General features: G+C 42.9%; 1 protein-coding gene across 1 annotated transcript; it reads left to right on the forward strand.

The window, feature by feature from the left end:
• Window positions 1-3,949: 3,949 nt before the first annotated feature.
• Window positions 3,950-26,171, forward strand: LOC147085060 (low affinity immunoglobulin gamma Fc region receptor III-like). Its single transcript, XM_085979416.1, has 7 exons — window positions 3,950-3,980; window positions 5,562-5,597; window positions 6,582-6,872; window positions 10,862-11,167; window positions 13,749-13,850; window positions 25,105-25,142; window positions 26,031-26,171. The coding sequence occupies exons 1-7, from the start codon at window positions 3,950-3,952 to the stop codon at window positions 26,169-26,171; spliced, it is 945 nt and encodes a 314-aa protein (XP_085835542.1).

Consider the following 26,171-nt stretch of genomic DNA (forward strand, 5'->3'; position numbering starts at 1 on the left):
GCACTTTGAATAATGTAGCGAGTAACCTTATTGTTGTACTGAAAATTAAACAGGATTGTTGTGTGTTTAGCAATTATATGTAATAAAATGTACATATATATGCAAATATATTAAGATAACGTCAACAAACACTTAACATAATCTGTAAAAGAAATTAATCCTTCTGAACTTCTCTCTGTGATCCTAAAACAGTCTCTATTTTTTAAATTAGGGTTTTCACTACTTTATCATTGAAACAAGATGTTTAATATTGAAATATTTATTGTCTGTTTTTTGTTTTTCATACAGGCCCCAGCATCTGCAACATTTGCCCCCTTGTGACCCCTCCTCATTGTTCTTTGATGTAATGTTTTCCTGACTAACCTGTTTGGACACCATTCACACCATTGATTGCTGTGATTATCTCTCTGCCGAGGTGTGATAAATGGCAGTTAGAAAGATTACCTGTAAACATCTGGCATTATTCTCTGACTATATAACCTGTGTCTTTATGCATCTCTCCACTTCACCTGACGAAGGAGCAGTGCTCCGAAAGCTTGTGATTTCAAATAAAACTGCTGGACTATAACTTGGTGTTGTGTGACTTCTTACATTTGTCCACCCCAGTCCAACACCGGCATCTCCACACCTTGAAATATCTTCAGAGAGGCGCTGGTAAGTTATATGTGATTGCCTAAAACACACTGCCATTATAGGTGATTGTTTTAAAACATTGTTTAATGTATGCTACAGGCTTATATGTACATATATAGGAAAAGGAGGAGGCCATTCCGCCCCTCGAGCCAGTTCTGCCATTCTTTGAGATCATGGTTAATTTGCGATTTATTTCCACAAACACGCCTTTGGCCCATACCCCTTAATTCCTTTGGTTAACGGAAAGCTATCAATCTCTGAATTAAAATTAACAATTGATCTAGCAACAATTGCCGTTTGCAAGAGAGAGTTTCAAACTTCGATCAGCATTTGTGTGTATAATTTTGGAATTTCATACTTTCACTCCTGATAGGTCTGGCTCTAATTTTAAGACTATGCCACCTAGTCCAGGAATCCCTAACTAGTGTAAATCGTTTATCTCTATCTATTCTATCTGTTCCTCTTACTATCTTGAAAACATCGAACAGATCACCCCCTCACCTTCTAAATTTGAGGAAATACATGCCTTGTTTGTGTAATCTCTCCTCGTAACTCAATATATTATATACACACACACAAACAGGTGTAACATGTCAAATTCATGTTCAGAATGAATGTGTAGTAATTGCATGTGCTGACAGGTCAGGGAGAGAGTGTTTGAAGACCAGGACCACAAACCCGGCACTAGGCTCCTGGTCTACAGAGCAGCAATGATACCCGCCCTGCTGTACACATCAGAGACATTGACCATGTACAGGAGGCACCTCAAAGCACTGGAGAGGTACCACCAATGCTGCCTCCGCAAGATGCTGCAAATCCTTTGGCAGGATAGGCGCACCAATGTCAGTATTCCCGCTCAGGCCAACATCCCCAGCATCGAAGCCTTGACCACGCTCGATCAGCTCCGATGGATGGGTCACATTGTCCGCATGCCCGATACGAGACTTTCAAAACAAGCACTCTACTCGGAGCTCCGGCACGGCCAGAGAGCCCCAGGTGGGCAGAGGAAATGCTTCAAGGACACCCTGAAAGCATCCTTGAGAAAGTGTAACATCCCCACCGACACCTGGGATTCCCTGACCTAAGACCAGAGCACAAAGTGGAGGAGAAGCATCCGGGAAGGCACCGAACACCTCGAGTCTCTTCGCCGGGAGCAAGTGGAAGCCAAGCGCAAGCAGCGCACGTCAACCGAAGCACCCCACCCTCCCACCCCTTCAACCACTTTTGCCCCATGTGTGACAGAGACTGTAGGTCCTGCATTGGACTCATCAGTCACCTGCAAACACATTTTTAATGTGGAAGAAAGTCATCCTCGGTTCCGAGGAACTGCCTATGAGGATGAAGAAGATTATTCGTTCCTTTATTAACAACTTGATTAACGTGATATCTGTGTTGCAATCTTGGTTACTGCAGCAACAGCCACGTCATATCCTTTATGCCCAAACCAATGACTAAGGAAGTTAAGAAAGTAAACTATCTCGGTCCTTTGGAGGCTCCGAAAATTGTGCGCGAATCTAATTAGAACATGTATACTCTCTCAGTTCTTCTTGGGATCAGTGAGTATGATTCTAGTGTCTGGTAATTTCAAATCCACGAAGGTTTTTATTTCAATGTAAAGTTGAAATAGAGAGTTATGCAAACTGTTTGAATTGAGGAACAGTCTACACATGGCGTTGCTCGCTGCTGTATTTGTTTCTAATGAGCATAATCGGTGATACTCGACCTGTATTTGTAATTGTTAAAAGGTGGGCGAGCAATTCACAGGGTACAAACTGGATGATGTGCTCTGGTAGCTTAAACAATAAATCATGCAGAGGTTTCTCAAGATCTGGACACTGTTCTCGTACAGTTTTGAAAGCGGATTACAGGAAGTAAGGGCAGGGTATGTGTGGCTGCTATATCACTAATTCAAAGACACATTGTCTATCTAACTTACTTCAAACGGTAAGTGCTGGACACACCCAAAAAGTCAGGCATCATCTGTGGAGAGAGAGTAGAGTTATTGTTTCAGTTCAACTACCTTTCATCGGAACTGGAAGTTGTTAGAGATGAGCAGCTTTTAAGAATATAAAGTGCCAGGATAAAGGGGACAGGAAATTAATAAAAGGAGGCAGTCCGTGTTATGTTGGAGGACGTGAGTGATTCAGTGACAAAATGGATGATGGTTTAAGGCAAATGGGAGTGCTAATGTTGCAAGTCTAGAAACACATATTGGGTGCAGAGGATTTTTAATGGTTACAGTAGAACAGCGGGAGGTAAGGGAATCGTGGAAAATCTAACAAGGTGGAGAGGCTTACCCTGGTTCGGGAGTGAGGTGGAAGACAGTAGGTAGACTGGCAGGGGTGGGGTTGATGGTCGGAAATAGTTTCTGGGAGGGAAGTGGCGATGGTGGAAGTGTGGGAAAGAGGTTTCTGGGAGTGGTTCCCAGTTCCTGCACTTATTTTAAAAGCACTTCATCTCTAATATCTTCTCGTTCTCATTTCAGTTATCGACCTGAATCGTTAACTCTGTTTCACTCTCCACAGATACTGCCTGACCTGCTGAGTGTTTCCTGAATTTACTGTTTGTATTTCAGGATTCCAGGATTCACTGTGTTTTGTTTTATCGACTTGCCTAACTTTCTCTTTGTTTTTTCTTTCTTACTATCTCTTTCTTTCTTTCTTTCTTTCTTTCTTTCTTTCTTTCTTTCTTTCTTTCTTTCTTTCTTTCTTTCTTTCTTTCTTTCTTTCTTTCTTTCTTTCTTTCAATCATTCTTTCTTTCAATCATTGTTTCTTTCAATCATTCTTTCAATCTTTCAATCTCTCTCTCTTTCTCTCTTTCTCTCTCTCTTTCTCTCTGTTTATTTATTGCTCGGTGTCTATATCGATGTGTGCATCTATCATCTTTTGCACTATTCCACAGGTTGTTCCCCTGTGTCTATTCCCGTGAGCACATTGACTGGCAGTCCAGACCCGAGCCGTTCATTTCTCTTTCCACTTTCTCTCCCCTTTTACTTTTCTCGCTCTCCCTCCATGACCGTGCCCTCCTGTTGTTCTGCCTCCTTCGCTCTCTCCACTTTCAGATACTCTGCCCTCCCTAATCCCTACCACAATCCAACATAACGAATAAGGGATGTTATCCATTCCTTTCGTGACAACTTGACTAATGTTAACCCAGTGCCCTAATTAGTGACTTCAGTCTGTGTTGCAATCTCGGTTACTACAGCAACGTTCCTGTCATACCCGTTACCCCTAACCAATGACGAAGGCAATTAACAAAACACAATATCGCGGTATTTTGCAGGATCCGCACAGTGTGCACGAATCTAATTAGAACATGTTTACTCTCTCAGTTGTTCTTGGAATCAGTGGGCATGGGTGTACTGTCTGGTAACATTAACTACTCGAAGATCTTTACGTCAATGAAAAGTTCAAATAGAGAGTTCCGCAAACTGCTTGAATTGAGGAACTGCCGACACAGGGTTCAGCACGCAGTTGTTTTTTCTCTAATGTGCATAATTGATCATTATCGACATTTCTTTGACATTTTAAATACATGAAATAGCAGTTCACAGGATACAAACTGGATGATGTGCTCTAGTTGCTTAAACAAAATCACACAGATGTTTGTCATGATCTGGACAATCTTATCGTACAATCTAAAAGCCTATTAAAGGAACAATGGAGAAGGTATGTGAGGCTGCTATAGACATAAGTCAAAGACACATTGGCCCTGAATTTCCGATCAGAGGCTTCGTGCGTGCGGATGCCTCCGATCAGGAAAAATCTACGCATTAAGCTGTTGGCTCTGTTGGTGCCGAGGATTGCGATCCTGGGTCTCTCCACTACGAAATGTGAGGAGGGCCATGTATCCCAGGGACTCATGCAGTTCGGAGGCTTGCGCTGTTCAAAGTGCAGAGGCTTGTCCTGGATCGGCAATGTGGCAGACGGAAGGTAGTTAGACACCCAAGGGGGGCGGATATTTATTATAAATGCTCTTCATCTCTACTTTCTGCTAGTTCTCATTACATTTATACACCTAAAACTTTAACTCTCTGTTTCTTTCTTTCTTTCTTTCTTTCTTACTTTCTTACTTTCTTTCCTTCTCTCTCTTGATGAAAGTTTGAGCAGGTTGGGCCTGTACCGATTGGAGTTTAGAAGAATGAGAGGTGATCTTATTCATACATATAAGATTCTGAGGGGGATTGACAGGGTGGATGCTGAGAGGATGTTTCCCCTCCTGGGGGAATCTAGAACTAGGGGGCATAGTTTCAGAATAAGGGGTCGCCAATTTAAGATGGAGATGGGGAGGAATTTCTTCTCTCAGAGGGTCGTGAATCTTTGGAATTCTCTAACCCAGAGAGCTGGGGAGGCGGAGTCAGTGAATATATTCAAGGCGGAGATTGACAGACATTTGAACTACAGGGGAGTCAAGGGGCATGGGGAGAGTGGTGAAGTGTTGTTGAGGGCAAGGTTGGATCAGCCATGATCTTATTAAATGGTGGAGCCGGCTCGAGGGGCCAATTGGCCGACTCCTGCTCCTATTGCTTACTTTCTTATGTTCTTATGATCTTTCTTTCTTTCTTTCTTTCTTTCTTTCTTTCTTTCCTTCTTTCCTTCTTTCCAATAGTCTAGACCAAAATGTATTAACATTTATATCCACTACGAAACACAAAGTGACATTTCAAAATGTTTTTCTCGGTGTATACAATCTGTTTAATTGTGCAGTAATATAATTATGCTGGTTATTGTTTGATAATTTAGAATCAATTTGAATTTTGTACCTTACCTGTACTGAATTATAAAGGTACACATAAATCTGGGGAAGAAAATCTGATGTAATTCCGGAAGTGATAACATGCGAGCTCTGGGAGCTGTTGGTTAATGCGACAGGTCAACAGGCTATTGATGGGCAAAACTTTTCATTGATCCATTTTTTTCTCTTTCAGTTCATTTCCAGGCGTTGTTCGGACAGAGATTTATATGTAAGTATGTGACATTAAAATGAATAGTCAATTCATTAATATAGCCATCAGTTAGCCGAAATTAATATTTGACAGTTGGGATTTCGTTTAACTCCAGGGCGCATTGATCTATTGCAGGAATTATTGTGCAACTTCCCGCAATTGTTTCTTAAATTCTGATATTCCAAAAAAAATTGCACTTATTTGAAAGGTGATCACGGCTTGTACGCGTTTTGTAATATTGTATTTATTAACACTGTCAATCACTATTATTATGGGCTAGACATTCATCTCGGGCGGTGCGCAAAACGGGCAGCATCGGATCGGCCGCACATTATACGCAGCGCCTGCTATTCAGTATTTGGGTGGATCAATTGGTTGGCGACCATTTCGGGATGCCAAAGTCGCCGGCGCTAATTTTAGCGCCCCGTAAAATTTAGCGCCCCTCCGCTGGAAATTCATTAGTAGTGTCCCAAGCCGAATGTGGAGAGCGACTGGAAGTGCCCCACACCCTTCTTGGGCCGCCATAACTGATGATTGTGGGGCTATGTGCAACAGCGCCAAGCACGTTGGAGCATACCGATGCCTCATTGCAGGACTCCTCCCCTGATTAATAGGGAGGGACCTAGCGCTGCATGCATCGGGGCCCTGCTGGACCACCAGGGAGCGGGGTGCAGTAAAAACTACCTGGTCTGCCCCTGGGGGCGCTAAAGGGAGGCGCAAATCCACCTAATTTACCAGTTTTTAAAATGACAGCAGTTCCCTTTCCTGTTATGTTGTTTGAAACATCATGTTACTGTTACATCCCAAACAGTTATTATAATTGCACATTAATTTCAATGATATAGAAAGCGGAGCGCTCGCTATCTCCTGACACCATTACCATTTCAGTGCGGGGGTGTATACTGGTAAAGTTCAGGTTGAACTTAGCTTATGACAATGATATTGATGTTAATTGATTGAAGCTTTTCAGCGTTTAAACTCTTTTGACTGTGCTTTCCTCAGATGATTTACCGAAGCCAATCTTCTCTGTGAATCCACCATATGAAGTCATTGTATACGGAGAGACAATAACTATGACTTGTCGCTGTCAGTGTCCCCTCACACTGAACCGTTATTACCGAAGGCAAGGTTACTTGCTAGAACAGGTCGCTGCTAAAGGACAATGTTATACCTCTTATGAATTCACCACAGATCATGGCTATCAAGACAGTTACTCATGTGCATGTCTACTTTTGGAGAATGGACAATGGAGACATTCAGAATGGAGCGACCCTGTTCAGATAATTATTCGAGGTATGTTAACAGAACCAATTCTCACAATGGGATTAGAACAATTTGTGCTTACTCAGCAATGAAACGATCCAGTGGAACAGAGGGACACTTGGGCTGCAGTTACATTGGGCCTTGGATGTTAGATTCCAAACCCAACCTCTTTACATGGTGTGAGCGGATTCATTAATGGTTACCGTCATGACAAACAAAGTTGTCCGGCGACAATAACTCTGCTTATGATTCACACATGATTTTTTCTTCTTTTAACAGGTTTAGTACATTCACTAATAACATCATTTTATATGACTGTTCTACAAGGTTATATTATTTCACAATAGAACCTTAGAATGGTTACAGCACAGACAGAGGTCATTCGGCCCGTTGAGCCCCTGTCAGCTCTCTGAAAGAGCATTTCATCTATTCCCACTCCCCTGCCCTTTCTCCGTAGCCCTGCCATTTTTTTCCTTCAGCTCCTAATCCAATTCCATTTTGAAAGCCACTTTATTTTGAAAGCCATTTTGAGTCTGCTTCCACCACCATTTCAGGCAGTGCTTTTCAGACCTTAACCAGTCGTGGCATAAAAAATGTTTCTCCTCATTTCACCTCTGGTTCATCTGCCAATCACCTTAAGTCTGGTTCTGGAGCATTCCACCAATGGGAACTGTTTCTCTCTATCTACTCTGTCTAGATCCCTCGTGATTTTGAACACCACTATAAAATCTCCTCTCAAAGTTCCGTGCTCTACGGAGTACAACCCCAGCTTCTCCAGTCTATCCACGTAATTGAAAACCCTCATCATTTGAACAATTTTTGACAATCTTTCCTGCAACCTCTCTAATGTCTCACACCCTTCCTAAAGTGCGGGGCCCAGATGTGGACACAATACTCGAATTGAGGCTGAACCAGTGTTTTATAAAGGTTCATCATAACTTGTTTACTTTTGTACTCTATGCCTTTCTTTATAAAGCGCAGGATCCGTATGCCTTTTTAAACGCTTTCTCAACCTGATAATTTACATCCTAGGGTATTTAAGGAAGTGGCCCTGCAAATAATAGATGCATTGCTGATCATCTTCCAACATTCCATGTAATCTGGAACAGTACCCATGGATTGGAGGGTAGCTAATGTTACCCCACTATTCAAAAAAGGTGATAGAGAGAACATGGGGTATTACAGATCGGTAAGCCTTACATCGGTAGTGGGGAAAATGCTACAGTCCATTATAAAAGATGTAATAGCAGAGCACTTGGAAAACAGTGACAGGATCGGACAAATTCAACAAGGATTTACAAAAGGTAAATCGTGCTAGACTAATCTACTGGAAACTTTTGAGGATGTAACTGGTAAAATAGATAAGGGAGAACCAGTGGATGTGGTGTATTTGGACTTTCAGAAGGCTTTTGATCAGGTCCCGCATAAGAGATTAGCGTGTAAAGTTAAGTCACGTGGAATTGGGGGCAAGGTATTTACTTGGATAGAGAACTGGTTGGCAGACAGAAAGCAAAGAGTTGGAATAAATGGGTCTTTTTCCAAGCGGCAGGCAGTGACTAATGGGGTAGCGCAGGGATCGGTCCTTGGACCTCAGCTATTCACAATATATATTAATGATCTAGACAAGGGAATTGGATGCAATATCTCCAAATTTGCAGACGACACAGAGCTGGGTGGGCGTGTGTGCTGTGAGGAGGATGCCAGGAAACTCCAGGATGATTTGGACAGGTTTGGTGATTGGGCAAATGCATGGCAGATGCAATGTAACGTGGATAAATGTGAGGTTATCCACTTTGGTGGCAAAAACAGGAAGGCAGATTATTATCTGAATGGCAATAGATTGGGAAAAGGGGAAGTTCAAAGAGACCTGGGTGCCCTTGTGCACCAGTCGCTGAAGGTAAGCATGCAGGTGCAGCAGGTGGTTAAGAAGGCAAATGGTATGCTGGCCTTTGTAGTGAAAGGGTTTGAGTACAGGAACAACGATGTCTTGCTGCAGTTGTACAGGGCCTTGGTGAGACCACATCTTGAGTATTGTGTGCAGTTTTGGTCGCCTTATCTGAGGAAGGATGTTCTTGCCATGGAAGGATTTCAGCGAAGATTCACCAGGCTGATACCTGGGATGGCAGAAATGACGATTGAGGAGAGATTGGGACAATTGGTCTTGTACTCGCTGGAGTTTAGAAGAATGAGAGGGGATCTAATTGAAACTTATAAAATTATGACAGGACTGGGCAGACTAGATGCAGGAAGGATGTTCCCGAAGATCGGGGAGTCCAGAACCAGGGGTCACAGTCTAAGAATAAGGGGTAGGCCATTTAGGACAGAAATGAGGAGGAATTTCTTCACCCAGAGAGTGGGGAACCTGTGGAATTCTCTACCACAGAAGGCAGTAGAGGCCAATTCATTAAATATATTCAAGAAGGAGTTGCATATATTTCTTAAGGCTAAAGGGATCAAAGGATATGGGGAGAAAGCAGGGACAGGGTACTGAATTTGGATGATCAGTCATGATCTCATTGAATTGAGGAGCAGGCTCGAGTGGCCGAATGGCCTACTCCTGCTCTTATCTTCTATGTTTCTGTGTTTCTGACCTGCCACCTTCAATGATGAATGCACATAGACCCCCGGGTCTCTCTGTTCCTGAGCCCTCTGTAGAACTGTACCCTTTAATTTAAATTGCCTCTCCTTGTTATTCACACCAAAATGTATCAGTTCACACTTTGCTGCGTTAAATTTCATCTGCCACGTGACCATCCATTCCACCAGCCTGTCTATGTTGTCTTGAAGTCTATCATTATCCTCCTCACTGTTCACTATATATCCAAGTTTTGTGTCATCTGCAAATTTTGAAATTGCGCCCTGTACACAAGTCCTGTCATTAACATGTATCAAGAAAAGCTGTGGTCCTTGCAGCAATAACCTCGTGAACTCCCTCCATCCTGCAGACAACTGTTCAACACTACTCTCTGTTTCCTGTCACTTAGCCAACTTCGTGTCCATGCTGCCACTGTCCCTTATATTCCATGGGCTTCAACTTTGTTGGCAAGCCTTTTATTTGGCACTTTAACCAACTCCTTTTGTAAGTCCATGTAAGTGCAGTTCGTTCAAAGCGTTCCCTGGGATCACGTGGGCCATGCAGAGCCAATTGTAGCATTATGAATAGAACTCGGCCCCAAAACCTAACTAAAACTTCAAATAAAATTATTAAAAACATCACATTTTTAAAATAACTATAAATTACATAAATAACTATATTAAACAATAATTTATATTTTTGAAAAAAATAATGACAGTTTTTAACGGGGCTAAAAATAAACTTACCTTTCTTTAAAGTATTTAAAAATAATAAACCTTTTGATAAAATGCTTTCATTTTACATAATTCTCCACTTACCTTTTAAAAGCAGGCCTTGCGACTGCTTTTTTCATGTACAGCTGCTAGAGACTTACCCTCCCGGGAAAATCTGTAAAAAAAAATCAGAAGTTCAATGCGTATGCACTGCCTCTCGGGCGCACGAGTGATGGGACGTTTATATTATGGCAATACAATAAACATCAGTCTTGAAAACTGGCTGTTGCTAAGTGATATCTCTCTCTCTCTCATTCTCTCTCCAATGATGCCAACAACATTTATTTGCTGTGTACTGAATGAACTAAACATGAAAACCTTTCAGAAGCCGATTCATCCGAGTTCCAACAGAATGGGAGGCCATTTAAAGCGTTGAGCCAAAAGAAGGTCGGGTTTTGCAGATTCAATGGAGATGTTCAGTAAGCGGCTACCCAAAGGTCATTATTGAAAGCAGAAAAAAACAGACTGAATCAAATACCTTGCATAATAGAAAAAATCAGCACATTCTGGTTCACCCTGTGTCCCATCTGTCCTTTTCTTGAAGTAATAATAAAAAGCGAAGTATGCATTGGAATGAAGGCGACAGATTTTGTTCCATTTTCACAAAAGTGTCCTCATATGTTATTGAGTAGACTTTTGACACACAATTTCATGCAGTATTTTTCATACAGGTGAACTCCCGGAGCCGACTTTCTACATGGACCCAGATTCCGGTACAGTTTTAAACGGGGAAAATGTTGGCATTTCCTGCAAAGGTGACATTCGTTCCAGAGGGGGAACATTTCTCTTGTACAAAGATCCGAAACAAAATCCTGTACAGTCTCGCAATGTGAGTGGCGATGAGCGGACTGTGATCTTCAACATAAATACCCGAAGGGAAGGCTCTGTGGGAAATTACAGTTGTCGATATCAAACAGAGGTCGCAGGACGTTCCAGGCATTCGCCATTCAGTAAAGATGTCCCGATTATGGTGAAAGGTAGGGACCAACACATTTCAAAATGATGTTGTGTGTTCTTTTATCTCATGTCTGTCTCGTTCGCTCATATATAGTTAAATATAGGTGACAAATTCCCTTTAAAATCGAACTGAGATGTACATATTTTGCTGCAACAGTTAACTGGGGATCGTTCTTTTATCTGCTGGCTTAAAGTTCCCATTTGTTCTGCATAGTCTGCAGAGGCTGACCCCCCCCCGCCCCACCCCGCCTGTTATCCAGAAATAATGGTCACGAATTAAGAGCTGGAAGCGTTATTTAACGCTCTTTCTTTATAAGTGTTGAAACGCCAGAAAGCTCCCGAATTTAACTTCCATTCGCTTTGAGCACGGTGCATCAGCAGCACACATACCAGGGAATGGTCTCTGCATACATTCAGTGCTGCCTGATTGGGTGCACCACAGTTCTTGTGTCTGTATCCACCAAGAGAGCTGTGCCCAAGATTAATAATACATGAACCAGTCTGCGGCTGAGAAATTCCCCAGGGCAGAGGTCCAAAAGCGGCGGTATCGAATATGCCGCCCGTCTTAATCAGCAGTCGAATTTCTCGCCCTGATTCTTAACTTGGGCAATCCTCCATTTTCTGGATGGTCTGATGGGCAGGGAAGGCCAACTCGGACTAGCTGTGATCCATCCAAGTAAGGAGATCAGAAATTGAATGACATTGACAAGTTAAAGAAGGCGCAATGCAAATTCACAGTGATGCTGCCTGGTATGATGAGATAGAGATATGAAAAAATACTTCAAATATACAGGCTAGTTTTATTGGCCCAGATATTCCGATTCCTACGGGTGGGTAAGCGCTGTGTACCTGCAGGAGTAAGATCTGCTTTTACCAGGATAAAAGTTCAAAAAAGAAAAAAACATTTCACTGATTTATCATTTTTAAATACTTTTAAAAAAGGTATGTTTATTTGTAGCCCCGTAAAAAAACTTGAATTATTTTTCTCAATAAATTAATTTTTGTTTAAAATACTTAATTTATTGTAATTTCAAGTCATTTTAAAAATGTGTTTTTAAAAAATAATTATTTAAAGTTTTGCCATGTTTTTTCATTGATCTCCATTCATATATTTGACAGGTCTTCCTGTCAAACGTATGAAGGGAGATGCCCTCCTGTGATTGGCTCTCCAAGGCCCACGAGATCCCAGGGACGCTGCGATTGGAAAATACGGGCCATTATAAAAATGACAATTACAATGTCCCAGAAATTCAGGTCGGGGGCTTCCCGCGGGTGCAAGCCCCCGACCTGCACTTACCTAGCGCGCCGGCCGTTGAGCTGTGGGCCCGCGTGGGATTCCAATCCTGGGCCTCCTCCAACTGCCGGCGTGCAGTACTTGCGTTTCCCAGGGGCGCAGTTAGTTTGAAGCATCCCCTGGGATCACGTGGGCCATGGAGATCCAATGGTGGCAGGGAACGCTTCATTCATAAGTTTGACAGGAAGAGCTGGCAAACCTATAAACACTATAAGCCCCAAAACATCACTAAAACTTCAAATACATTTTTTTAATGACATTTTAAAAATAACTATAAATTACATAAAATAACTATTTTAAACAATAATTTACATTTTTGAAAATTTAATTACATCTTCTAACGGGGCTAAAAATAAAGTTACCTTTCTTTAAATATTTAAAAATAATAAACCTGTGGAAAAATTATTTTTAATTGTAATTAATTCACCACTTACCTTGTTAAAAGCATGCCTTCTGCCTGCTTTTTAAAAGCATAACTCCTGGAGACTTACCTTCCCGGAGAAACCTGGAAAAAAAATGTAAGTTCGATGCGCACGCTCTGCCTCTCCGGCGCACGCGTTCCACTTGTGAACCCCTTCCTTCAAGGGAACGGAAGTTCCGGTTTCTCGTGCATGCGCAGTGCTTGAATGAAATCGGCCTACGGGTGAGTACCCAGCGCGTACTCATCTGGGGGGACCCGAATTTCTGGGCCTATGTTTTTTAAATTATGAAAGCACGGAAGTTGGCTTCTATGATAATTTAAAATCATGATAGAAGCAAACTAGTTTCAATAGTTAGGGGTCTATAAGAAAGTGTAGTAAATACAATATTAGAGGGGAGACAGCAGGAAAAGTCCCTCTATACAGAGGGATGTGAGGATATGGGGGTTAGAAATTTGACTTGGGCATTGGCGCAGAACGGGCGCCATATTGGCGGTATCGGTCGGCAATGGAATTGAATATCATGAGCTTCATGTATTGGATGGCCGATCTGATATCGCTGATCCTGCGCCACCGCCCGAGTGGAATTTGGAGCGCAATGTAACTGTATCTCAAACGGGGCGTAAAATAAGCGAAGAGTGCCAAACTGACGTTTTCTTTGAATTTTCCACCCATGTTCAATTTCACCCTCATATAATCATACTCACGTCAAATGAACTTAATTTCGGGCCTGTGGTAGAATGTGTCACTGACGCAAAGCAGTCAGTCAAGCAGAGAATATCATCTAGTGCCCTTTTATACACTGGACATTCAGCTGGAAGTAAATGCTGACATTTCTTGGGTGCTGATGAAATCTTAGCAATCTTCCATCTTTCTATCACTGTATAGATGCAGATAACAGTTTATTGCTCAACATTGGCCTGGGATGTGCTGCTGGGACCATCGTTTTACTGGTTGTGGCGCTGACCTGGTTCTTGATCGCGAAGAGAAGTAAGTGATTGTGGTGGAAAAAAAGTACGAATTTTCACATGAACTAAGATCGTTGAAAAGCTGGTCGGGCCTTGCAAATATCCTGCAGTCCTCAGTCCAGCGTTAAGATTGTGAAAGGTGACGGTAAGGCAAATGTTGAAGAGTTCTGTCTGCTTGCTTTGGAAAGGCTTCTCTGTCTAGTCGGATCTCCAGAATATATTGGCCCGGATATTGCGGGGCCGATGACAGCGTATGCACAGCGTTCACACGATAGGAAGCCCTCAGAATGGCCCCGCAAGTTCCAGGTTTTGGCATAACGCTGCGCATGCACGATAAACAGGAATTTGCGACCTGTCGAGGTGATCATTGCATGCGCTATAAAAAAAACTCTATTGCTGGAGCAGATTTGGATTTGACTATCTCGGGATTAAAAAGAAGCTGTGCGCATATGGGGTCCAGAATTGCTCTCTTTTTTTCAAATGGTAGATATTTATTACATGCCCTTGCAATATAAAACAAAATCCCATTGCTGATCTACAGTCCTGTCTGTCAAGCTCTGTCTTTCCACCTTGCCTCAACCCACTCACTCATCTTTGCATAAACCTTTTCTCTTTCTATTTGGACCTGAAACCGTGTCATTTGTTGGTCACTACTCCTGAGATGACTCATCTACTTCAGTGAGTGCCCAGGAAAACACTGGCGCCTGGTAAAAGCAGGCACTGGCCCTGCTTTTACCAGCGTAATGGTTAAAATAGATGTTAAATTACATTTTATAAATGATAAAAATATACAAAAACCTTTAAAATTAATTCATCTAAATTTTGGCCTGAATTAAAATTATTTTTCAGACAATTCAATTTTTATTTTAAATGCTTAATTTGGAGCTTTTAATTAATTTTGAACATGAGAATATTTATTTTTATTAGAATTTTGTAAATTACTTATTTATTTGGGGATTTTTCATTTGCTTATGGGGATTCTCCCTTCTAATGTGTTTACGTAGGATTTCATAGGATATACGGCAAAGTAACAGGCCATTCAGCCCAGACAGCCCATGCGAGCGTTTATGCTCCACTCGAGACTCCTCCCGTCTTTCCTCATCTAACTCTATCAGCATAACCCTCTGTTCCCTTCTCCCTCATATGCTTGTCCAGCCTCCCTGAAATACATCTATACTATTCACTTCAACCACTCCCTGTGGTAGCGAGTTCGTCATTCTCACCACTCTTTTGGTAAAGAAGTTTCTCCTGACTTCCCTGTTTGATTTCTTGGTGACTATCTTATATTGATGGCCTCTAGTTATGTTCTTCCCCACAGGTGGAAACATTCTCCCTGTACCCACTCTATCGAAACCTTTCATAATTTTAAAGACCTCTATTAGGTCACCCCTCAGCCTTCTTTTTTCAAGAGAAAAGAGACCCAGACTGTTCATCCTTTCCTGATATGTATGCCCTCACATTTCTGGTATCATCCTTGTAAATCTTCTCTGCACCCTCTCCAGTGCCTCTATATCCTTTTTATAATATGGCGACCAGAACTGTACGCAATACTCCAAGTGCGGTCTAACCAAGGTTCGATACAGGTTTAGCATAACTTCCCTACTTTTCAATTCTATCCCTCTAGAAATAAACCCTAGTGCCTGGTTTGCTTTTTTATAGCCTTGCTAACCTGTGTCGCAACTTTTACAGATTTGTGAATTTGTACTCCGAGACCCTTTAATCCTCTACACGACCGAGACTCGAATCCTCCAAGTGACCAGTGACCTCCCCACTCTCCCTCTCAAAATGTAGTACATCATATTTTTCCGTGTTGAACTTCATGTGCCAATTATATGCCCATTCTCCGAATTTACTGACGTCCTCCTGTAATTTGTTGCAGTCCTCCTCAGTATTGACTATCCCCCCCAATTTGGTGTCATCCACAAATTTAGAAATAGTGTTTTTGATTCCAAAGTCTTAATCGTTAATGTAAATTGTGAACAGCAGTGGTCCCAGCACTGATCCTTGTGGAACACCACTACCCACCTTCTGCTACTGTGAATAGCTACTCTTTACCCTTGATAGTGTCATCTGTGGTCCAGTTCGCCTGAGTCCGTAGGTTGTGGGTTCAAGTCCCACTCCAGATAATTGAGCACAAAAATCTAGGCTGACAGTCCTCACTGCAGTACTGAGGGAGTGCTGCACTGTCGGAGGTGCCGTCTTTCAGATGCGACATTAAACCGAGGCCCCGTCTGCCCACTCAGGTGGATGGAAAAGATCCCACAGCCACTATAGAAACATAGTAACATGGAGTAGGCCATTCAGACTTTCGGGCCTGCTGCGCCATTCAATATGATCATAGCTAATCCTGTATCTCAATACCATATTCCCATTCTCTCCCCATACCCCTTGATGCCTTTTGTGTCTAGAAATCGATCTATCTCCTTCTTAAATCGATTCAGTGACTTGTCCTCCACAGCCTTCTGTGGTAGAGAATTCCACAGGTTCACCACTCTCTGAGTGAAGAAATTTCTCCTCATCTCAGTCCTAAATGTCCTACCACATACCCTGAGACTGTGACCCCTCGTTCTAGACACACCTGCCATTCTGAGTAGCTACACGTTACTCCTACTCACTGCTTTCTGTCCTGAAGAGAGCCAGCAATCCATTCTGCTACTTGTCCCCTGACCCCGCATTCCCTGACCTTGTTCATCAGTCTATTATGGGGTGCTGATCTGACTCATGGGAATCGAGGAACGCTTCCTAACCACTTGCCTACCTGGGATCCGTGGGCCTTTATGCAGCCCGAGGACGCAACGGCTCTGATGCCCGTGACAGAAGAACATAATAAGTAAGAGCATGAATAAGCCATATGGCCCCTAGAGCCTTCTCCGCCATTCAATAAGATCATGGCTGATCATCGACTTCTACTCCACTTTCCCGCCCAATCTCCATATCCCTTGTTTCCACTAGAGTCCAAAAATCTATCGATCTCAGCCTTGAATATACTCAAAGACTCAGCATTCACAGCCCTCTGGGGCAGAGAATTCCAAAGATTCACCGCCCTCTGAGTGAAGAAATTCCTCCTCATCTCAGTCTTAACTGGCCAATCCGTTATCCTGAGACTATGACCCCTAGCTCTAGACTCTCCAGCCAGTGGAAACAACCTCTCAGAAACTACCCTGTCAATCCCCCTCAGTATCTTGAATGTTTCAATGAGATCACCTCTCATTCTTCTAAACTCCAGAGAGTATCGGATCATTCTACACAATCTCTCACCATAGGACAGCCCTCTCATCCCAGGAATCAATCTAGTGAACCTTCGATCCACCACCTCCAAGGCAAGTATATCCTTCCTGAGAGCCAGCAGGAACTTTTGGATTTATTTTTCGGGTCGGAGGCGTACCCCGGAGGTACACTTCCAACCGCAAATTTAGGCCCAATACTATTTAAGGTGGTAATAGCTTCCGACTTTGCTGTCAATATTTTGGGGTAGGAAGAGACGAATTTCTAGACCTATAACAGCAAGCAGTTCGCGTTGTTGCTGAGGTAACCAAGTAGAGGAAACTGTTTTTTTCTTTCTCATTCCATATTTTCTTGCACCTTTTGTGCGTATGCACGTCTCCATTCCTTGGCTTCTTCTGGGAAGGGTGCATATTAAACAATTGAATCTACTTCACTTGTATTAATATTCAACAGTGGAAATTTTGATAGTTTGGGTCACTTTATTGCGAAATGTAACATAGTGATTTATATGTTCCCATTGTTACCTTGCAGGACAATTAAGAAGGCAAAATATTGAGAGGTGAGAATACCATGAGACACGCTTTATTTTGATACTCATAGTTTTATGCAAATTATGCAATTATACTTTAATCATTCAAGTTCATTGCATCTTAGGTAATGGTGCAGAGGCTAAACATTAATTTGGGGCTATATTTAGGATAATATAACATGTTTGTGGATGTTACAGAAGGGAGTTACGAGTCACGAAGACGCTGATAACATGTGTAAGTGCAGTGTTGCTTTAATGAATAAGGTTAAATATAATGGGCCAGAATTTGCCATGGAAATATGCAGCACGTTCGGAATTTCCACATGCAAATGCAGGTGCACAACATCCCGAAATTGCTCTCTGTTCCGTTCCGACTTGACAGATGATTTGCACCGATGGGGATATTCTAATTGCTGGCCAAAGATTAGGGTTAATTGCTCAGCAACATTACAATTTTAACAGCTTATGCAAACAGGCGCAGGGCGTGACACATACCGCCTGTCAATTCCAAGAATTTCTAAAAGCTATATGCGGCCGGAAAGGGAAGCATTTTCAGATTTTGCTCAGGCAATTTTTCTAATGTTCGTGTAAAGCTCGGAGGAAGTGCTTGGTACATTGAGCTAAGTGCGCATTGCGTTCGGAGTAGTTACGCTGCCGACCGTAAGATCCAGGTCAATATGATTCTATGCGACGCTAACAGCGACAGACACCTTAATGGCTTAATTTGTAATCCTTGTAGCTGGATCGGCTTTTAGTTATTAATGCACTGGTGTAAATAATATGGAATGAAAAATGCAAAATTATACCCTGCATACGATTGAATTAGATACAATGCGGGTGAAATTTGACACGGGCCTGTAAACAAACAGGCGGATTCACATTTTAAAAAATTAATTTATGGGATCAGGGCATCGCTGGCATTGCCAGCATTTATTGCCAATCCCTAGTTGCCCTTGAGAAGGTGGGGCTGAGCCGCATTCTTGAACCGCTGCAGTCCGTGTGGTGAAGGTGCTCCCACAGAGCTGTTAGGGAGGGCGTTCCAGGATTTTGACCCAGTGACGTTGAATGATCGGCGATATACTTCTAAGTCAGGATGGTGTGTGACTTGGAGGGGAATTTGGAGGTGGTAGTGTTCCCGTGCGCCTGCTGCCCTTGTCCTGCGAGGTGGAAGAGGTCGCGGGTTTGGGAGGTGCTGCCGAAGAAGCCTTGGTGAGTTGCTGCAGTGCATCTTGTAGACGGTGCACACTGCAGCCATGGTACTCCGGTGGTGGAGGGAGTGAATGTTTAAGGTGGTGGATGGGGTGCCAATCAAAGGGGCTGCTTTGTCTTGGATGGTGTTGAGCTCCTTGAGTGTTGTTGGAGCTGCACTCATCCAGGCAAGTGGAGAGAATTCCATCACACTCCTGACTTGTGCCTTGTCGATGGTGGAAAGGCTTTGGGGAGTCAGGAGTTGAGACACTCGCCGCAGAATATCTAGCCTCTGACCTGCTCTTGTTGCCACAGTATTTATGTGGCTGGTCCAGTTAAGTTTTCGGTTAATGGTGACCCCCAGGATGTTGATAGTGGGGGATTCAGCGATGGTAATGCCGTTGAATGTGAACAGTTGTACGACACGTCCGATATTCCAATCTATTCAAGTTAATGGAACTGAATGACGACTTGAGCGGATTACAGATGACAGGAGCGATAATGCCTTTATTGCATCACGCCCATGTACAAATTTGTCCCCCAAATATGTGAAACAATTCATAATGTTGTGGAGTCAAATTTAGCTCTTTGGAGCCTGGCTACCCGGCACCATCTGAACGGGGTGGAAAAGGTACTAGCTCCATGGAAGGGACGCATGCCTACATAAGAACACAATAACATAATAAACAGGAGCGGGTTTAGGCAATTCGGCCCCTCGTGCCTTCTCCGCCTGTCCATGAGATCATGGCTGATCATCGACCTCAACTCCACTTTCCCGCCGGATCTCCATATCCCTTGATTGTCCTAGATTCCAAAAATGTATCTATTTCAGCCTTGATTATACTCTACGACTGAGCATCCGCAGCCCTCTGGGGTAGAGAATTCATAGATTCAAAACCGTCAGAGTGAAGATTTCCTCCGTATTTTGTCTTAAATGGCCGACCCCTTATCCTGAGTCTATGCCCCCTAGTTCCAGACACTCCAGCCAGGCAAAACATCCTCTCAGCATCTACCCTGTCAATCCCCTTCAGAATCTTGAATGTTTCAATGAGATCACCTCTCATTCTTCTAAACTCCAGAAATATAGGCCCATTCTAAACAATCCTTCATCATAGGACAGCCCTCTCATCCCAGTAATCAATCAAATGAACCTTCGTTGCACCGCCTCCAAGGCAAGTATATCCTTCCTCAGATAAGGAGACCAAAACTGTGCACAGTACTCCAGGTGAGGTCTCACCAAGGCTCTGTACAATTGTAGCAAGACGTCCTTACACTTATACTCCAACCCGCCTTGCAATAAAGGCCGACATGCCTTTTCCATTACATATTGCTTGCTGTACCTTTATGCTAGTTCTCTGTGTTCCTTGCACGTGGACACCCAAATCTTTCTGAACACCAACATTTGAAAGTTTCTCATTGTTAATAAAATATTCTGTTTTTCTATTCTTTCTACCAAAGTAAATAACCTCACATTTCCCTACATTATAGTTCGTCTGCCACCTTAATGCCCACTGACTTAATCTATCTGTATCCCTCTGCAGACCCTTTTAGTTCTCCTCACAGTTTACTGTCCCACCTTGCATTGTATTGTGATCAATTTTGGATACATTTAAGAACATAAGAACATAAGAAATAGGAGCAGGAGTAGGCCAATCGGCCCCTCGAGCCTGCTCCATCATTGAATAAGATCATGGCTGATCTGATCCTAACCTCAAATCTACTATCACTCACCATCGCACCCGAACCCATGTGAGCTCCCGGGAGAGGCGAAGAACCAGATAAAAAACCCAATGGCAAATTTGGGGAAAAAAATCTGGGAAATTCCTCTCCGACCCATCTAGGCGATCGAAACTCGTCCAGGAGATCACTCTGTCCCTGTATTTCCTACAGTAGTTACCTTCTGTAAAGGTTGATCTCCACCCCAGCCAGGAACAGGCCCAATTTACTCTTGAAGGACACCTAGCTGGCAGCCTGTTCGATGTCTCCACTAATCCCGGTGAATAGAACCATCTCCTGAAATCTAACACAGAATTAGAACACAAGAAGTAGGAGCAGGACCAGGCTATATGGCCCCTGGGCCCGCTTCGCTACCCACAGGGCCATGACCGTTCTGAACCTAGACTCATGTCCAATTTCCTGCCCGCTCCCCATAACCCCGAATTCCCTTTACTTCTAGGAAACTGTCTATTTCTGTTTTAAATTTATTTAATGATGTAGCTTCCACAGCTTTCTCGGGCAGCAAATTCCACAGACCTACTACCCTCTGAGTGCAGAAGTGTCTCCTCATCATGGTGTTGAAAGAGCAGCCCCTTATTCGAAGATTATGCCCCCTAGTTCTAGTTTCACCCATCATTGGGAACCTCCTCACTGCATGCACCCGATCAAGCCCCTTCACAATCTTATATGTTTCAATTAGATCCCCTCTCATTCTTCTGAACTCCAATGAGTAGAGTCCAAATCTACTCAACATCTCCTCATATGTCCACCCCCTCATCCCCGGGATTAACCAAGTGAGCCTTCTTTGTACTGACTCGAGAGCAAGTCTGCCTTTTCTTAAGTAAGGACACCAAAACTGTATGCAGTATTCCAGGTGCGGTCTCACCAATACCTTGTACAACTGCAGCAATACCTCCCTGTTTTTATATTCTATCCCCCTAGCAATAAAAGCCAACATTCCATTGGCCTTCTTGATCAGTTGCTGCACCTGCATACTAAGTTTTAGAGTTTCGTGCACCAGGACCCCCAGACCCCTTTGTACTACAGTACTTTCCAGTTTCTTGCCATTAAGATAATAAATTGCTCTATGATTTTTCCTGCCAAAGTGCATAACCTCACACTTTCCAGTATTCTATTCCAACTGCCAAATCTCTGCCCACTTACTTAGCCTGTCTATGTCCCCTTGCAGGTTTTTTTATTTCCTCCTCACTCACTACTTTCCCTCCCATCTTTGTATCATCTGCAAACTTTAATATGTTACACTCGGCCCCCTCCTCCAAATCATTAATATAGATTGTAAAGGGTTGGGGACCCAGCACGGACCCCTGCGGAACACCACTAGCTACTGATTGCCAGTCTGAGAATGAACCATTTATCCCAACTCTCTGCTTTCTGTTAAATAGCCAATCCTCCACCCATGCCAGAATATTACCCCCAATCCCGTGATTTTTTATCTTGAGCAATAATCTTTTGTATGGCACCTTGTCAAATGCCTTTTGGAAGTCTAAATACACTACGTCCACAGGTTCCCCTTTATCCACCCTGTATGTTACTTCCTCAAAGAACTCAAGCAAATTTGTCAGACATGACTTCCCCTTCATAAAAACATGCAGACTTTGTCCGATTAAATTATGTTCATCCAAATATCCCATTACTGTCTCCTTAATAATTGACCCTAAAATTTTACCAACCACAGATGTTAGGCTAACAGGTCTATAGTTTCCAGCCTTCTGCCAACTACCCTTTTTAAATAAGGGTGTTACATTAGCAGTTTTCCAATCTGCCAGGACCTTTGCTGAGTCCAGGGATTTTTGGAAAATTATTACCAATGCATCCACAATCCCTACCGCCACTTCCCTCAAGACCCTAGAATGTAAGCCATCAGGTCCAGGTGATTTATCCGCCTTGAGTCCCATTATTTTACCGAGTACCACTTCCTTAGTGATTTTAATCATATTTAGCTCCTCCCCCACTAGAGCCCCCTGTTTGTCCAGTGTTGGGATATTCTTAGTGTCCTCTACCTTAAAGACTGATACAAAATATTTGTTCAGTGTTTTTGCCATCTCCATGTTTCCCACCATTAATTTCCCAGTCTCATCCTCTAAGGGTCCGACATTTACTTTAGCCACCCTTTTACTTTTTATATAACTATAGAAACTTTTGCTGTCTGTTTTTATATTTTTTGCCAATTTACATTCATAATCTATCTTCCCTTTCTTAATCAATCTTTTAGTTATTTTTTGTTGTCTTTTAAAGACTTCCCAATCTTCTATCCTCACACTAGATTTGGCTAACTTATATGCCCTTGTTTTTAGTCGGATACTATCCTTAATTACCTTACTTTGCCAGGGATGGCTATTTTTTCTTTTACGCCCTTTTTTCCTCAGTGGAATATATGTTTTTTGGAAGTTTTAAAATAACTCCTTAAATGTACACCACTGATCATGTACCGTCTTACCCTTTAATTTATTTTCCCAGTTCACTCTAATCAATTCCGCTCTCATACCTGCATAGTCTCCTTTATTCATGCTCAGCACGCTTGTTTGAGATCCAACCTTCTCACCCTCTAATTGAATATGGAGGATCCTTTACTAGGACATTTTTAATTAATCCTGTCTCATTACACAGGACCAAATCTAAGGTTGTTTGCACCCTGGTCGGTTCAGTTACACACTGCTCAAGAAACCCATCCCTAATACACCCAATGAACTCATCCTTAAGGCTGTCCTGCCCAATTTGATATGTTCAGATAATATGATAGTTAAAATCCCCCATAATTATATCTGTTCCCTTATTATAAGCCTCAACTATTTCCTGATTGATACTCCGTCCAACAGAGTTGCAACTGTTCGGAGGCCTATAGACAAGCCCACTCGTGTTTTTTCCCCCTTATTATTCCTTATCTCCACCCAAACTGTTGCACTATCCTGATCCTTTGACCCAATATCATTTCTCTGTATTACAGTGATTCCATCCTTTATTAACATAGCCACCCCACCTCCCCTTCCTTTTTGCCTGTCCTTTCTGATTGTTAAATAGCCTGGTATGTTTAATTCCCAGTCATGGTCTCCCTGCAGCCATGTTTCTGTAATGGCCACAAGATCATACCCATATGTAGTTATTTGTGCCATTAACTCGTCCATTTTGTTAAAAATGCTACGTGCATTCAGATAAAGAAATTTCAAATACGTTTTGTGGCGCTTAGTTCCTGCTTTTTCCCATTTTACTACTGTATCTTTTACTCCATACCTTCTGTCCCTTTCTGACACCCTCTGGTTTTTAATTCCCCCACTGCTACCTAAGTCTATAACTTTCTCCGTTGTCATTTTTATTATTTGCTCTCTAGAAACCTTCCCCCCACTAATTAGTTTAAAGCCCTCTCTACAGCTCTAGTTATATGATTCGCCAGGATTCTAGTCCCAGCACTGGCCAAGTGAAGTCCGTCCCAATGGAACAGCTCCCTCCTGTCCCAGTACTGGTGCCAGTGTCCCAAGAAGCAAAACCCATTTTTCCCACACCAGTCTTTGAGCCACACATTTAACTCTCTAATTTTATTTATCCTGGCCAAATTCGCTCGTGGCTCAGTTAATAATCCAGAGATTATTACCCTTGAGGTCCTGTTTTTTAATTTGACCCCTAGCTGCTCATACTCCTTTAACAGAACATTCTTGCTTGTCCTATCTACGTCGTTTGTACCAACATGGACCACGACAACTGGATCCTCCCCCTCCCACTCCAAGTTTCTTTCCAGCCCAGAAGAGATGTCCTTTACCCTGGCACCGGGCAGGCAACACAGCCTTCGGGACTCCCGCCCTCGACTGCAGAGAGCCCTATCTATCCCCCTAATGATACTATCCCCTACCACAACAATATTTATTTTTACTCCCCTCACTTGAATGGCCCCCTGTTCCACGGTGCTGTGGCCAGGTTGCTCATCCTCCCTGCAGTCCCCGTTCCATCCCTCACAGGGAGTAAGAACCTCGAACCTGTTTGACAAGAGCAAGGGCTGCGGCTCCTTCAACACTACCTCCTGGACCCCCGTACCTGCCTCGCTTATAGTCACACCATCCTGTCCCTGACCACGGGCTTCATCTGAATTAATTAATTTCATTGTTGTGACTACCTCCTGAAACATAGAGTCCAGGTACTTCTCCCCCCCCCTGTTTTCTCTTGGTCCCTTCATCTCGCCCATTAATATAGATTGTAAATAGCTGACGCCCCAACACTGATCCCTGCTTGTAACGTAACCCACCAGAATTCCCTTCCTTTGAAATGAAGTGCCATGTTATACTTGTTGCGATATTTTGCTTTCTGAAATGTGGCCTTGTGATTGTTATCACCTATTAGGTAAAGACAAATATGTAAACATGATTTTAATTTTGCGCTAAATTTGTGGTAATGAGTGATTACTGAGGATATTTTTTCATATCGGGGAAGATTTTCAGCACGGGCGTGAACTGCCCATCAACTGATTTTAAAGGAATTTAGTAACAAGGCATTTACTATGAAGCATGGCAACGGCAGTCGTCTGCCCGAGCAGCCAGTTGGCATTCTAGCCCTTTGAAACTCACTGGAAAAACAGGCAGAGACTTCACAAAATAAATGTCCTTCTTTTCAGATGAGACTGCGAATCTTCCTTTAGATCCTGACAAAAACGTAAGTTCAATTTTTCTCAAATACCAATCATTACGCCTCTTGCTTTGCAAACACCGATAAGCTGGCTCCTGTAGAGAGAGTCGGAAACTTACAGAATAGTGAGCGAGGGAGAGTGCGAGAGTGAAAGAACGAGATAGAGAGTGAGTGAGAGAGAAGGAGAGAGAAAGACAAGACCGAGAGAAGAACAGATGGACACAGAGATAGAGATCGATACATTTATAGATAGATAGACAGACAGACAGACAGATAGGTATATAGATAGAAATATATATAGGTAGACAGAGAGGCAGAACGACAGGCAGAACGACAGGCAGAATGAATGACAGACAGAACGACAGAGAACGACAGAAAGAGAACGAGAGACAGAGAACGACAGACAGACAGAACGACAGACAGACAGAACGACAGACAGACAGAATGATAGACAGACAGAAACACAGACAGACAGAAAAACAGACACACAGACAGACAGACAGATAAACAGGCAGACAGACAGACAGAACGAACAGACAGACAGACAGACTGACCAGACAAAATGAACAGACAGACAGAACGAACAGACAGACGAACGAACGAGAGTCAGAGGTGTGAGAAACAAAAGAGACAGACAGACAGACTCCAAGAGAGACAGACACAGAAACAGAGAGTGAGAGAAAGAGAGAGAGAAACTGCAGTGAGACACAGCGCCACAGAGAATGATAGACAGTCAAAGGCAGAGAGCCAGATGGAGAGTAAGATAGCTGAGAGAGAGAGAGAGAGCGAGGCAGAGGAAGTGAGACAGAGAGAAAAAGATTGATATAGAGAGGCGACGAGAGTTGGAGAGGAGGAAAGAAACACATTATCCGTACATTATCTACTTCTGCCATTTCTTCATGTTATTCTTCGCAGGGAGCGTCTGCTGATGTACCAGAGAGCGACCACCAGGAACTCACCTATGCTACTTTGAATATGGAAGCTCTGAATCAGAAAGAAGCTGCCTTGGCCACTGCTGCGGACAGCATTGTGTATGCCGAAGTGAAAAAGAAATAA

The sequence above is a fragment of the Somniosus microcephalus genome, unplaced genomic scaffold (genome assembly GCF_052327205.1).
Source record: "Somniosus microcephalus isolate GS21.2 unplaced genomic scaffold, FLI_Smic_1.0 unresolved_chr9, whole genome shotgun sequence".
Lineage (NCBI taxonomy): Eukaryota > Metazoa > Chordata > Chondrichthyes > Squaliformes > Somniosidae > Somniosus > Somniosus microcephalus.